The sequence below is a fragment of the Aotus nancymaae genome, unplaced genomic scaffold, assembly GCF_030222135.1.
Source record: "Aotus nancymaae isolate 86718 unplaced genomic scaffold, 86718_ANA_hifiasm-v0.15.2.pri h1tg000036l, whole genome shotgun sequence".
In the NCBI taxonomy this organism is placed as follows: domain Eukaryota; kingdom Metazoa; phylum Chordata; class Mammalia; order Primates; family Aotidae; genus Aotus; species Aotus nancymaae.
The window spans coordinates 90,888,725-90,904,057 of NW_026988450.1; the positions used below are offsets into that span (position 1 = coordinate 90,888,725).

The 15,333-nt window shown below is 50.9% G+C and overlaps 1 protein-coding gene across 1 annotated transcript; it reads right to left on the reverse strand.

The window, feature by feature from the left end:
• Positions 1–2,363: 2,363 nt before the first annotated feature.
• Positions 2,364–9,914, reverse strand: CYP11B1 (cytochrome P450 family 11 subfamily B member 1). The gene is made up of 9 exons (XM_012468356.2): positions 9,664–9,914; positions 9,123–9,278; positions 6,970–7,169; positions 6,631–6,834; positions 6,190–6,344; positions 5,661–5,827; positions 5,185–5,263; positions 4,910–5,107; positions 2,364–4,466 (listed from the first exon to the last, which is right to left on the reverse strand). The coding sequence occupies exons 1-9, from the start codon at positions 9,900–9,902 to the stop codon at positions 4,317–4,319; spliced, it is 1,548 nt and encodes a 515-aa protein (XP_012323779.2). The 5' UTR covers positions 9,903–9,914; the 3' UTR covers positions 2,364–4,316.
• Positions 9,915–15,333: the final 5,419 nt, after the last annotated feature.

Consider the following 15,333-nt stretch of genomic DNA (forward strand, 5'->3'; position numbering starts at 1 on the left):
CTCATAACATACGTGCTTTTAAAATAATTATAGTCATGCTTTGATGTACTTACTCACTAAAATGCCAAGGATAGTTGACTTTCCATTTCTTCTCTCTCACTGCTTTCAGCCCTTCCCTCCTTGAGCAGGCCTGAGATCATGACCATCGCCTTCGGTTTTTTCCTCTTGAGCAGACCTGAGAAGATGACTCTCTTCTTCAGCTTTTCTTTGTCAGCTCCTGCACTCCTTTTGTCCTTTGCTTTTAACTCTTGTAATGGCCTGATGTTGTAATGTTTCATCTTGAAGGTCTATAAAAGCAATGTTTTCTACTAGTATAACTTGCTTTTATACTCGGCCTTTCTTGCTGCATCTAAATTTTCAGTGTAATCAGAAACTTCTCCTGTTGTTCTTGAGTCTCGTATGCTCATAACCTCAACACTGTTCCTGCGTCCGACTGCATTCAAGCACTTCTTTCATCAAGTTTATCTAAATGGGCTTTCCATAAGACACAGTCGCCTGCAGAAGGTCCCTCCGCCTTTTTAGCAGCTGGCCTTACTTTTCCGGTTGTTGCTGTTGTTTATCTTTTGTTAACTCTTAAGGAAGAGGAGAGCCCAGCAGTCCCTTTCCATCAGTGAAGGGCTGAGACATGTGGGCTCCTGTGAGCAGGGCTAGACTGGGCCCTTTTTTAAAAAAAGACCCTGCCTGCTATCCTGGATGTCTGGGTCCTGGCTCCTCCAAACCCTATTGCCAGTCCTTTTTTTTCTTTTTTAGAAATTCCACTGCTGGATACATGTACGGGAAATTTTTCAGGATATGTGCAAGAAAAATTGCAAAATGCTGTTGAAAGTGAAAGCACCCATACAAAATAGTCCCCAGAGAGCTTCTTCATTTCTTTCCATCATGTGAGGACACGGTAAGAATGTCCTGTCTATGAAATTCATGTCAATAGACCCTCACCAGACACGAAATCTGCCAGCACCTTCAACCCAGACTTCTCAGGCTACAGATCTGTGAGCCCCAAATCTCTGCTGTTTCTGAGTCACCCAGTCTGTGGTACTTGGTTATAGCAGCTTGAATAAATGAAGACAGAGATTGGTACTGAAAAATGGGGGTGCTGCTGGGTAATTGGGTAGAGGCTAGAAGGGTTTTGAAGTGCATGCTAGAGAAGGCCTGTGTCACCATGCGCAGACCCTGAAGGATGATTCCGGTAAGGGCTCAGAGCAGGAGGAGGAGCGCTGTAGAGAAAGCCTCCATCACCTTAGAGAATATCTAAGTGGTCATGGACAGAATGTTACTAGAAATAGAGATGATAAAAGCCATTCTTATGGGTCTCAAACAGAAATCAGAAATAAGGAACATGTTATTGGAAACTGGAGGAAAGGTAGCCCTTTTGTAAAGTGGCAAGAACTTGGCTGAATTGACTTTATGTCCTGGTGTTTTATGTGAAATAGAACTGGTGAGTAGTTCAGTAAGATATTTGCTGGAGGAATTTCTAAGTCAAATGTTTAAGGTGCGACTTGGTACGCTTGGATGCTTGTAGTGAAATAGAACAAGAGAGAAATCATTTGAAGATAGATTTTTTTTTAATCAAAAGGGAAGCAGAACTGGACGATTTGGGAAATTGCCAATCCATGTTGCAAAATAGGAGAAAGCATGTTCTGGAGAAAACGCCAAGGGTGTGGCCGAGTGACCGTTTGGTAAGATTACATAGGTCAGCCAGGTGCTGTTCATCCAGACAATGGAAGAATGACCCCGGAGGCATTTTAGAAATAGCTGGGGCTGCCACTCTCACCACTCACCCACAGTGCAAGAGGCTGGGGGATAGACTGTTTTAAAGGATGGACTGAATTTTTCTGTAAGAACTTGGCACTCAGTTCCTTGTGCTATCTCAAGGCTCTGCTCCCCACATTCTGCATTCCTGCTCACTGACCACCCCAAGTAGGCTCCAGTGAGCTTAGGTGTGCCATGTGCCACAGTGGGTGCCCCTCCAGAGGGCACGGGTAGCAAGCCTTGGTGGTGTCAACATGGGGTCATGTCTGCTAGAGTGCAAGTTGCATGAGCTGTGGGGTGTGGAAGCCTCCACCTAGATCTCAAAGGATGGAGTGGTCCAGAACTTCAGGCACAAGACTGAGACAGAGGGCTGCTGGAGAGCCATGGCTAGTGGAGCCAGCGGGGCAGGGCAGGGCAGCACAAGATCCCGTCGGGTGGAGCTACCAGTGAATGATTCCAGTATGGGCGATGCAGGAATGCAACTCCAACTCATGAGAGCTGCACTGCGGGCTGCACCCAGCAAACCTGTAGGGGCAGAGCATCCTGGAGCCCTGGGGGAACCAGCCCCTGTGCCACAGTGTTCAGAAGAGGGAACATCCAGTCGAAGGAGATTATTCTTGAGGCTTAGGGCTTAATGTTGTTTGTCACATTCCATTTTGGAGTTGCTTGAAACTTGTTACTCCTTTCTTCTTTCCCGTTTCTCCTTTCTGGAATGGGAAGGTTTATCCTACGCCTCTCCAACCACTGTATTTTGGAAGCACGTAACATGTTTGATTTCATAGGTTTACAGCAAGAGCAGTTTGACTCAGGGTAATTGTACCCTGAATTTTATCCATATTTGACTCAGATAACATGTACATTATACTTTGGACTACAATTTTAAAGTTGATGCTAAAATGAGCTAAGACATTTGGGGCTACTGGGGAGAAATGTATGTATTTTGTATATGAGAAGGATGTAGATTTTAGGGAACCAGAAGCAAAATAGTTTAATCTGAATTTCTGTGTCTGCCCTCCAGAATTCTTAGGCTGAAATCTTTCACAAGGTAATGGTAATGGCAGGGCAAGGCCATTGAGGAGGGGAGGGAATGAAGGCAGTGCCCTCATGAATGGGATCGGCGTCCTTTTATCAGAGGCCCCAGGGAGCTTGTCTTGCCCTCTCCCACCATGTGAGGAAACAGCAAGGTTTTAGCTACGAACCAAGAGGTGGGTCCTCGCCAGATACAGAACCTGCTGACACCTTCATCTTAGCCTTCTAAGCCTTCAGAACCATGAGAAATAGATTTCTAGTGTTTGTCAACAACCCAGGCTATGGCATTTTCTTAGAACAGCCTGAGTAGATTAACACCAAGAACTCTAGCTAGGTGTCCTCCCAACCTGGGGCACTTCCTGTCCCTGTACTGCTGAGTCCCACAGGGCGTCCTGGAACTACTGGCCACACTTGGAATGATGGCCTAGGGATTTCCCCTTTCATGGGGAAACAAAAGCTCTGATCCTCATCAGCCACCAGGAGCTGGTGGCTGTGACCTCTGCCCTGATGAAAATCCTTGGGGATAAGGACAGTCTGGCTGACGCACTCTCACCCTGGGCACTTCCTCTCCCTGCACGGGAGCACTGTGGAGTGGTCAGTTCAGGGGGGGTCAACTCTCTCTGCTGGGCTAAGGAGCACATGAGGCCCACAGGCAGGTTCACGTTGGGAAACGCAGCCTCCCTGTGCCCACCCCAGGTCGTGGCACATGGCATAGCTCCGTATCAACCAGGAACGAGTGAATAAAAGGCCTCTGAGTCCCTGTTGGCCCAATCCTGTCTCTCCTGTTGGCAGAAACATTCTGGAACCACACCCAAGCTTCCCGCCCTACATGACTCTTCCATCTCCTCACAGCATCCTCGGGACCTTCCCCAGGGGACAGCACAGGAAGCAGAGGACCCAACGCCCGCTGCTGGAACAAGGCCTGGTCCATGGAAGACAAGGCCCGGGGCACGAGGCTGACATGATCAGCTGTAGGGACATAGGTCCCTTGAGACTCAGTTGTATCACTTGAAAATGGGGATGTGTCAGGACAAGGGACCACAGGGGCCTTTTTACTCTATGCTGCAGCACCCTATTCCAAGGTGACAACTTTCAGAGCGCTCAGGACATGCTCTAGCTGAGGCAGGCTGCAGGAGGGAACTTGACTCTGAGATGCTGGGATCCCGCTTACTGACTCCGACACAGTCTGCACAGAGGCTCTGGCCAGGGAGAGAGGGACAGGTACATGGGAGACTAGGCAGGAAGGCAGGGGATAAAATCGCAGCACCCTTGCATGGCCATACGAGGAGCCTGGAACCAGCGCCTGGAGGGATGGGGCCAAATCGCCCAGAGAACACTGCTTGCTGGAGAAGGGGCCAGGTGGGACTGGGGACAAGGCCCTGCCAGCAAGATTGTACCACCTGTACCCTGGCCTTGCTGCTTAACCTGGCAAGCCCAGGTCCTGGAGGCTCTCGGGTGTTCCGTTTGTGCTGGGGCTGGCTGACAGAGGGGTGGCTCAGAAAGTTGTGCACGTGGGAGAGAAGCGGAGTGGCCTGGGGTCAGGCAGAGGGAGGCTGGTGGCCAGGCTGGGACCCTGGGTGCAGAGCCCTGAAGGTGAGGAGGGGGTACGTGCTGGGCCTCAGTATGAAGCTGTAGACCATCTTTATATCCTCTTGGGTTAGTGTCTCCACTTGGAGGTGTTTCAGCACCTAGGACAGAAGCTGGGTTTCCATCTGGCCCGGTCAGCAGCCCATGGACGTGGGGCAGCCTCCTCAGACCCTCAAAGTTGTAATGATTATGCTGCAGGGGGGACAGCAGCCTGGGCCCCAACCTGTCCCATTCCTGAACAACCCCACCTTACAGCCCAGGCCTTATCCAAGCCCCACTACCCCGTGTAGACTCCACCCGACTCCTCCAGTCCCAGACTGAGCCTGTTCAGCAGTAACATCGCCCAGATCTACCCTCCCCACCATACCAACTCCTCCCCAGGACCTACACAGCCTCAGTCTAGCCCAGGTTCTCCCAATACCCGCCCTGCCCACTCCAGGACACACAGGCCACGTCCACTCTGCCCAGGCCCATCCGACATTGCCCAAACCCCGCCAATCATGCACAGACCCCGCCCAGGCCCCCCCACCCCCGGTCTGCTTACGTGGTGCAGCAGCAGCAGCATCTCTGTCTCTGCCAGGCGCCTTCCCAGGCACTGGCGCATGCCAAAGCCAAAGGGCATGTACTGGAAGTTCCTGCCAGAGCCCTTGATGTCTAGCCAGCGCTGGGGGTTGTAGCGCTCAGGTCTCGGGAACAAGGCAGGGTTGTGACCCAGGGAGTAGAGGGACACACGCACCAATGTCTGTGGATGGTGCAGAGCGGGGATCAGGAAGACTGGGGAGGGAGGTTCTCAGCTGGAGGGATGTGGGGCTCACTCACCCCAGCGGGGATGTGGTAGTTCTGCAGCACCAAGTCTGAGCTCACCACTCGCTCCAAAAAGGGGCCCACAGGGTAGAGCCTGGAGGTGGGGGCATCCATAGAAAGGGTCCTCAGCTGGACGGGGCGTCCCGTGCCTTCTGCAGCCTTCCCACCCAAGACCCCCAAATGTCCCCGGCCCATGGGAAGCCCAGGTCGTGAGGAAGAGCTTCTTGCACCTACTGAGCCAGGCCCAACCTCCCCTAATCTGAGCAGCCCCAAGTCCAGAAGGACACGCCCCACATTAATCCCCAGGGTGTTGAAGAGGGATTCCAGAGGAAGAAGAGGTCCCTGTTCTTGAGGGAGAGGAAGAGCAGGTGCATGGGAATGGGCTGCTGGGCGATGCTGCTTATCAGCCCCAGCTTCTGTCTGCCACACCCCAGTGGGGGCTGCTCTCCAGCAGTGGCCGGGGCCACAGGGAGGGCTCAGCCAGTACCCACCTCAAGCTCTCCTTGATAGCCGCCCGCAGGAGGGGCAGCTCCGTGGTTGCCTTCTGGGGATGTTCACTGATGCTGGCCGCGGCGGCCAGGCTCTCCTGGCGCAGGGCCTGCTGCACGTCGGGGTTCCGAGCCAGCTCAAAGAGCGTCATCAGCAAGGGATACACCGTCTGCAGGAACCATGTCTGCAGGGTCAGGCCTTGCACAGGACTCAGCCCCCGACACACCCCTCCCAGGACAGCCCTCTCTGCAGGGTGGGGACATGCATTCCCTGAGCACAACACTGCCCTGGAACCCAAGACTTCAAATCCTAACACCCATCCAAACCCCTTTCACTTAGGCCTCCAGAGAAAGGCAACCCCCCATTCCAACCAAGGCGACCTGCAAATGTGCACTTTGCAATCTCAAGTAAGAAATATGGGGCCTGTAGCTTGGGGATGGGGCATGTGGGTGCCACGTGGCATTGCAGGGCACTGCCGGAGACACAAGCTGGGCATCACCCTCTGTAGATGGGGCTGGTTGCCAGCCTGACCGTGTCCACACTCCCTGCGGTGAGTTCCATCGAGTTGGCCTTGATGGCATCTGGCGATAGTTCTGCATTCAACAGGAGCTTCGCCACGATGCCCGTGTAGTGTTGAGGGTGGCTGAGGGCCTGTTCCTGATAGATTTTCTGGATACACTTATCACCTGTCCAGTGATGGGGAGACTGCCCTCAGGCCTTGGTGCTGGGAAGCATCCTTCAGTGTCCTCCTCTTGCCCACCCTCTCCAACACCCAAGTCCCCCTGCCCTCATCCCTAATTCTCCGAATCAGTCCAGCCCAGCCCCAGCCTCATTCCCAATCTCCCTGGCAGGATGCTGAGGAATTCCCAGCCCCTCTCTTTGGCCTTCATTCCCCTCTGGCCAGTGCAGAGGGAGAAATTGGGCCTTCATGACATCCCTGCCCCGTAGTCCTGGCCGGGTCCCTGGCCTTACCATACTGGAAGATGCAATCCCAGGCCTCAAAGTGCTCCTTCCACACCTTGGGGCTGGTCCAGCGAGACAGGCTCCTGGGCATGAACATGAGCTGGACGGTGGATTTGAGCATGACCTCCAGGGCGTGGAGGAAGTTGAGGCTGGCAGAGCTGGGGCTGTGGCCAACCAGGCCCAGCCGCTCTCCAAAAAGGGCTAAGTTGCTGGCTGTGGGGAGGAGGCATTGTGAGCCCAAGGCACCCCCAGCCTCCTGGCTGCCTCCCCCCACTCCCTCCAGCCCCCCATCCCTGTCCCTGGCCACTCCATGGTCTCTGAGGCTGGACTTTCCCACCTGGTCCACACCTTCTATGGTGTAGTGGAAGATGCTGGACTGGACGTCCAGGGTCAGGCTCCCCCGGGTGTTCTGCAGCACCTTGTTCCTGAGGGCCTGGGAGAAGTCCCTGGCCACCGAATCCACCATCGGGAGGAACCTCTGCACAGCCTTGGGTGACAGCACATCCGGGTTCAGCCGCAATCGGTTGAAGCGCCATTCAGGCCCGTTCCTACAGAGGCCAGGGCAGAGCTTGTCATGCCGCCCGGCAAGACACAGGCCCCGATCCGCATCCCGTCTCCCTTGTCCCCAGATGGAATCGGCTTCCAGGGAGCTGACTGGGGGCCCTGGAGGACGCTGTCTGCTTCTGTTCCAGCTCCAGCCTTTTCTCAGAGCGGCCTACAGGTGCTGGGCAAAGGCCACTCAGTTCTAAACAGGGGATGAGATGGTAGCTTCTGCCCACATGTTCTGAGGGGGTAACTGAGGTAATTCCTGGGACCTGACGTCCCAAGGCTGGCACCACCTCACCCATGTGGGCCCTCCCAGTGGTGGGGGTAGGGCTTTTCTCCAATAAAGGGGGTGACTCCCATTGTCAAGCTTTGCCCACCTCACCCACACAGTGTCCTGAGGGGAGAACCCTGCTTCCCTCTCCTCCCTGCCCTTCCCTGCCCTTGGCCCAGTGCCTCTGGGGCAGCAGCTTCTGCCTATCTCTGTGAAGCATCTGCATCTTCTGCAGGGCAGGGCAGGAACCAAGCTCTGTGCTTCATGCCATCCTCACCCACAGTCACAGTGGTGGGGGCTCCATGGATGCTCTCAGGGAATGGTGGGGAGGAAGTTCACCTCTCAGCCACATTCCTGCAAAACTCCTTTATTTATGTCCAGCTGGCTGCTGTCAGGTGTTGACAGGGATGATAGGTAGAAGACGCACATGCACACGTGTGCCCATGCAGGACCTCAACACACGTGTGTGAAGAGACACATGTACACGTGCACCCATGCAGGACCTCAACACACGTGTGTGAAGAGACACATGTACACATGCGCCCATGCAGGATGTCAACACACATGTGCCCATGCAGGACCTCAATACACATGTGTGAAGAGATGCATGTACATATTTGCAGACACTACACCCTTGCTAGCACCTGCCAATACACACACATAGACACCTGTGCAGCACACCACACATCACACACGCACACACGCAGACACGTGCACACAGGCATGCACACATAATGTATGTGCAAATGCAGGTACAGAGAAACACACAGGCAAGTGCACAGATGCAAGACACACGCACACACACAGAAGCACTCCCCTTCCTTCCCATATGCGCACCCAGCCTCCTGGACCTGCCTTCCTGGGTCCTGACTCCCTCCCAGATGTGGTCTGTAGGCCAGCCTCAGTGAAGACCCCCACCCATGGGTGCCCTTTTACCTAAACCCCACTATTCCCAAGACCATTCCTTTCCTGACATGGCATGGGGGTTGTCACCGCTGTGACATTCTTGTCCAGTCCTTCCCCCATCCTAATGGCAACGTCCCTGCAGGTGACCGGCTCCAAGCACCAGCCTCTCCCTGCCCACCTGACAAGGCACCACCCTCTCCACGGCCCAGGAAACATCTCCCCAGTGCCATCAACTGCCCCACCTCATGCCTTGCTTCTGAGAGCAATGGAGCCACCAGCCACCTGTGTCCCCACCTGCCTTCTGACCAGAACTGTCCCCATCGCCAAGGTTTGCCAGGACCGCAGGAGCCAAGGGCGCCCTATGGGGAGGCTGCAGCCCTGGTGGACACCAGGCTCAGCACACACAGCCTGTGACCTGGGCCAGTGGGAGCCCCCTTCTCGGCGCCTCAGTTTCCTGACTGTGGGAAGGAGAGTCCCCAGCCACAAGAGAAAGCAGCCGCCAAAGTCGGTGCAGAGCAGGTTCTCCCTACACAGAAGGGCTCGTTGCTCTGCGTCCTCTCCTCTGCAGAGGTGCCCGTGCCCATTTCTCCCACCATCGCCCCGCTTCCCCAGCTGCAGGACAGATGTGACCCCAGGGGATGGCCGTCCTCCGAGTTGGGTGCTCACTCTCACCACCTGCCACACGGGCCCAGGGCGGAAGTACTTTCAGCTCCTGCCTCTCTCACGTCCCAGGCTGCCCACCCTGCCCCAAGGTCCCAGCTTCCGGCTTGCCCCTCACAGCAAGAACACGCCACATTTGTGCCCACGATGTTGTCTGTAGGCCACCCAGGGCTCCAGGCTCATCCGGCGGGGGTGCAGGCTGTCCACCTGCTGCAGCCTCTCCACATCCTCTGGCAGCATCACCCACACCGTGCGTGGTCCTCCCGACTCAGACCTGTGGGGCCAAGCACAAGGCTCTGCTGGACGGGGTCATGTCCTCCCTGGCCCCACCCTGCAGTCCCCATGCGGCAGTCTCCTGTCACCCTCCCCACTCCTGGATTAGCGGCTTCACAGCTGAAGCCCTCCTGCTGGCTCCCTGGAACCTCTCTACCTTAGTGTCTCTGAGTCCTGCCCTCTCTGCCGCGAGCCGGGGTTTGCTCCACACCATTGCCTGCACTGGCAGAGCCACAGACCAGCACGTGCTGCCCTTCCTCCCCATCCTCCAAAGGATGCAGAGCCCCAGGACCAGCTGGGAATGGCAGTGCTGTGTGCCCAGCAGGGTCCTGGGCAGCAGGGGCAGGGATCTGGGTGTTCCCAGCGAGGGCCAGGGAGGGCTTTACCTGAAGATGGGCCCCAGCTCCTGGAAGGTCTGGTGCAGCTCCAGGTGCAGGTGCTCATAACCCTGCTCCCTCCATATCTGCAGCAGCCTCAGCCACCTGTTGCCTGGAAGTTGGGGCATGGCTTCGAAGGGCAGCACCGTCCTGGGGGCCTGAGCGGCTCTGGTGCCCAGTGCCCGTGCCCCTGGCAGGGACAGCCAGGGCACTGCCATGCATACCTCTGCCTTTGCCCTGAGTGCCATTCCAGTGCTCCCTTCACCCTGTTCAGCCCCAATCCTTTTATCTCACCCGGGAACCTGCCCTGGAAACAGATCACGTCATGGGAGAACTGGCCCTGGACCTTCCCGGAAACCCGAGGCAGAGGTCAGGGCTGGAGGCGGAGACTGATTGGGGGTGCATGAGGGCAGGTGAGGGGAAAGGACTCTCCCTCCTCCTCTAGGGCTGAGAGGAGCAAGATGGATGGGCCCTTATCTTATCCAAGAGCCTTGGATTATTCATCTCCTTGCAAGGTTCATAGCAAAAAATGAGGGAATGAGTTGGCATTAATTGCATTAAACCACATGTATTTTTTTACTTTTTACAATTGTTATTTAATTAACTTTTAGTTGACATTTAAAATTACATTTATCTATCCTATACAACAGGATGTTTTGAAATATGTGTATAAGGTCTGAAATGTAATTTCTGTAACAATCAAGCTAAATCATCTATTTATTAGCTCAGATACGAACTGTTTGTGTTTAGGATGCGTCGTCTCCTGTCTTAGAGATTTTCAAGCACGTGGTTATTAACCGCGGCCCCAACGGTGCACCATCAATCTCCTGGCCTTTTCCCCCTGGCTAACTGAAACGCTGTATTTTTTGACCTGCTGACTAATGTCTCCCAACAGCACCCCTCCATGCGCCTCTGCCTCCCTGCCCTCAACCCCTGGTAGCACCATTCCACTCTCTGCTTCTACAAATTCTACCTTTTTTGATTCCACAGATAAGTGAGATTGTGTGTTGGTGGCGTGTGTGTGTGTGTGTGTGCGTGACTGGCTTATTTCACATAACAGTTTTCCCAGGTTCATTCATGTTGTCACGAATAATAGATTTCCTTCTTTTTCAGGCTGAATTTAAGCCTTTGTGTCCATACTCCACCTTGTCTTTATTCATCTGTTGATGGACACTTAGATTGACTCCGTCTCTTGGCTGTTGTGAATAGTGCTGCAATAAACACGGGGGTGCAGCACACTGATTTCACTTCCTTGATCTGTATACACGCACCATGATATGGGTGGGTCATATGGTAATTTTATGTTTAATTTTTAAGAAACTTCCATTCCATTGTCCATAATGGCTGTGATGACTCACATTCCCATCAGCAGGGCTTGGAGTCCCCTTTGTACATCCTCACCAGCACGGGTCACCTCCCCTCATTTTTACAGCAGCCACTCTATCCAGTGCTGGGGGGTATTTCATGGCGGTTTTAATTTCCGTTTCTCTGATGATTACTGATGTTGAGCACCTTTTCACATACCTGTCAGCCATTCATACGTCCTCTTTTGAGAAATAGATATTTGGGTCCTTTGTCCGCTTTTTAATCCAGTTACTTGTTTTCTTGCTATTGAGTTGTTTGACTGCCTTGTATATTTTAGATACTAAACGCTTAGCAGTTATATGATTTGTAGATATGGAGGCCCCATTTCTCTTCACTCTGTGGGTTGCTTTCCTGGTTCTGCAGAAGATTTTTTTTTGTTTGATGTATTCTGCTTGTCTATCTTTGCTTTTGTCACCTGTGGTTTTGTGTTAATATAAAAAAAATTGCTAAGACCAGTGTCATGGATCCTGTCCTCCTGTTTTCTTCCAGGATTTTTACAGTTTCAGGCTTTACATTTTAGTCTGAAATTCATTTTGAGTTAATTTTTCTATATGGTGGAAAATAAGTGACATCTTGAAATTTTTAAATATAGTTTGGATGTGAGTCCACTCCAAATCTCATGTTGGAATGTGACCTCCAGTGTTGAAGGTGGGACCTGGCGGGAGGCATTGGATCATGGGGAAGATCCCTCATGAATGGCTGAGTTCCCATGAGATCTGTTGTTCAAAAGAGTGTGGCACTCCCTTCCCCGACCATGCCCATTCTCGTCGTCTAGTACACCAGCTCCCGCTTTGCCTTCCTTCATGATTGTAAGCTTCCTCGGCCTCACCAGAAGCCAGTGAGATGCCAGCGCTATGCTTCCTCTACAGCCTGCAAGACTGTGAGCCAATTAAACCTCTTTTCTTTTTTTTTTTTTTTTTGAGACGGAGTTTTGCTCTTGTTACCCAGGCTGGAGTGCAATGGCGCGATCTCGGCTCACCGCAACCTCCGCCTCCTGGATTCAGGCAATTCTCCTGCCTCAGTCTCCTGAGTATCTGGGATTACAGGCACGTGCCACCATTCCCAGCTAATTTTTTGTATTTTTAGTAGAGACAGGGTTTCACCATGTTGACCGGGATGGTCTCGATCTCTTGACCTCATGATCCACCCACCTCGGCCTCCCAAAGTGCTGGGATTACAGGCGTGAGCCACCGCCCCCGGCCCTAAACCTCTTTTCTTTATAAATTACCAGAAGTTCCCAGTCTCAGATATTTCTTTATAGCAATGCAAGAATAGTCTAGTGCAATAAGAGCCCGATTTTAATATTTGCCTAAGGATACCCAGTTTTCTCAACATCGTGTGTTGAACAGATTGTTCTTTCCCCAGTGTATGTTCTTGGCATCTTTGTCAAAAATCAATAGACCTTAAATGCATGGATTAATTTCTGGGCTCTGTCTTCTTTTCCATTAATCCATGTGTCTGCTTTTATGCCAGTACCAGTCTGTGTTGGTTACAATAGCTTTGTAGTATGTTTCAAAGTCAAGTAGTGTGATGCCCCTCAGCTTTGTCCATTGTTGCTCAAAATTGATTTCGTTAATTCAGGATTTTTTTCTGATTCTATAAGAATTTTAGGATTTTTTTCTTTTTCTTTGAAAAATGTCTTTGGAATTTTAATTGGAGTTGTATTAACTCTATAGATCATTTGAGGTATATGGACATTTTAACAATATTAATTCTTCCAGTGGACAAACACTGGTTTTCTTTATGTTTTTCGTCTCCTCTTCAATTTTTTTATTTTTATTTTCATTAAATTATTCTTTATTACTTTTTGTGAGTGCATAGTAGGTGTATATATTTATTGGATGTATTAGTTCATTCTCATGCTGCTATAAGAAATTCCTGAGACTGGGGAATTTATAAAGAATACAATCATGGTGGAAGGCACCTTTTCACAGGGTGGCAGGGGAGAATGAGTGCAAGCGGGGGAAATACCAGACTCTTATAAAACCATCGGATCTCATGAGACTCACTCATTATCACGAGAACAGCATGGGGGAAACGGCCCCATGATTCAATTAACTCTACCTAGTCCTGCCCTTGACGTGTAGGGATAATGGGGATTACAATTCAAGGTAATATTTGGGTGGCGATAGAGAGCCACACCGTACTTCATACGGTTTCTGAGATGTTTTGATACAGGCGTACAATGTGTAATGATCACATCATAGAGACTGAGGTATCAATCTCCTCAAACACCAATGTGTAATAATCACATCATAGAGAGTCGGGCATCCATCTCCTCAAGCACCGATGTGTAATATCACATCATAGAGAGTGAGGTATCCATCTCCTCAAGCACTGATGTGTAATGATCACATCATAGAGACTGAGGTATCAATCTCCTCAAACACCAATGTGTAATAATCACATCATAGAGAGTCGGGCATCCATCTCCTCAAGCACCGATGTGTAATATCACATCATAGAGAGTGAGGTATCCATCTCCTCAAGCACTGATGTGTAATGATCACATCATAGAGACTGAGGTATCAATCTCCTCAAACACCAATGTGTAATAATCACATCATAGAGAGTCGGGCATCCATCTCCTCAAGCACCGATGTGTAATATCACATCATAGAGAGTGAGGTATCCATCTCCTCAAGCACCGATGTGTAATGATCACATCATAGAGACTGAGGTATCAATCTCCTCAAACACCAATGTGTAATAATCACATCATAGAGAGTCGGGCATCCATCTCCTCAAGCACTGATGTGTAATATCACATCATAGAGAGTGAGGCATCCATCTCCTCAAGCACTGATGTGTAATATCACATCATAGAGAGTCAGGTATCCATCTCCTCAAGCACCGATGTGTAATGATCACATCATAGAGACTGAGGTATCAATATCCTCAAACAACAATGTGTAATAATCACATCATAGAGAGTGAGGCATCCATCTCCTCAAGCACCGATGTGTAATATCACATTATATAGAGTGAGGCATCCATCTCCTCAAGCACTGATGTGTAATGATCACATCATAGAGAGTGAGGTATCTGTCTCCTCAAGCACTGATGTGAAAGAATCACATCATAGAGAGTCAGGTATCCATCTCCTCAAGCACTGATGTGTAATATCACATCATAGAGAGTGATGTATCCGTCTCCTCAAGCACCGATGTGTAATATCACATCATAGAGAGTCAGGTATCCATCTCCTCAAGCACCGATGTGTAATAATCACATCATAGAGAATGAGGTATCTGTCTCCTCAAGCACTGATGTGAAAGAATCACATCATAGAGAGTCAGGTATCCATCTCCTCAAGCACTGATGTGTAATATCACATCATAGAGAGTGATGTATCCATCTCCTCAAGCACCGATGTGTAATATCACATCATAGAGATTGAGGCATCCATCGCCTCAAGCACTGATGTGTAATATCACATCATAGAGAGTGAGGCATCCATCTCCTCAAGCACTGATGTGTAATATCACATCATAGAGAGTCAGGTATCCATCTCCTCAAGCACCAATGTGCAATATCACATCATAGAGAGTGAGGCATCCATCTCCTCAAGCACCGATGTGTAATATCACATCATAGAGAGTCAGGTATGCATCTCCTCAAGCACCGATGTGTAATATCACATCATAGAGAGTGAGGCATCCATCTCCTCAAGCACTGATGTGTAATATCACATCATAGAGAGTCAGGTATGCATCTCCTCAAGCACCGATGTGTAATATCACATCAGAGAGAGTGAGGTATCCATCTACTCAAGCACCGATGTGTAATGATCACATCATAGAGAGTGAGGTATCCATCTCCTCAAGCACTGATGTGTAATTATCAAATCAGAGAGAGTGAGGTATCCATCTCCTCAAGCACCGATGTGTAATGATCACATCATAGAGCATGAGGTATCCATCTCCTCAAGCACTGATGTGTAATATCACATCATAGAGAGTGAGGTATCCATCTCCTCAAGCACCGATGTGTAATATCACATCATAGAGAGTGAGGCATCCATCTCCTCAAGCACTGATGTGTAATATCACATCATATAGAGTGAGGCATCCATCTCCTCAAGCACTGATGTGTAATGGTCACATCATAGAGAGTGAGGTATCCATCTCCTCAAGCACCAATGTGTAAGATCACATCATAGAGAGTCAGGTATCCATCTCCTCAAGCACCGATGTGTAATGATCACATCATGGAGAGTCAGGCATCCATCTCCTCAAGCACTGATGTGTAATATCACATCATAGAGAGTGAGGTATCCGTCTCCTCAAGCACCGATGTGTAATGATCACATCA

Coding starts and splice junctions, on each gene's coding strand:
- CYP11B1 (XM_012468356.2), bottom strand. CDS start 9,902: ATGGCACTCAGGGCAAAGGCAGAGGTATGCATGGCAGTGCCCTGGCTG. Junction 6,835..6,969: donor CTTCCACTACACCATAGAAG/GTGTGGACCAGG, acceptor TCCTCCCCACAG/CCAGCAACTTAGCCCTTTTT. Junction 4,467..4,909: donor TGCTGCTGCTGCTGCACCAC/GTAAGCAGACCG, acceptor CTTCTGTCCTAG/GTGCTGAAACACCTCCAAGT.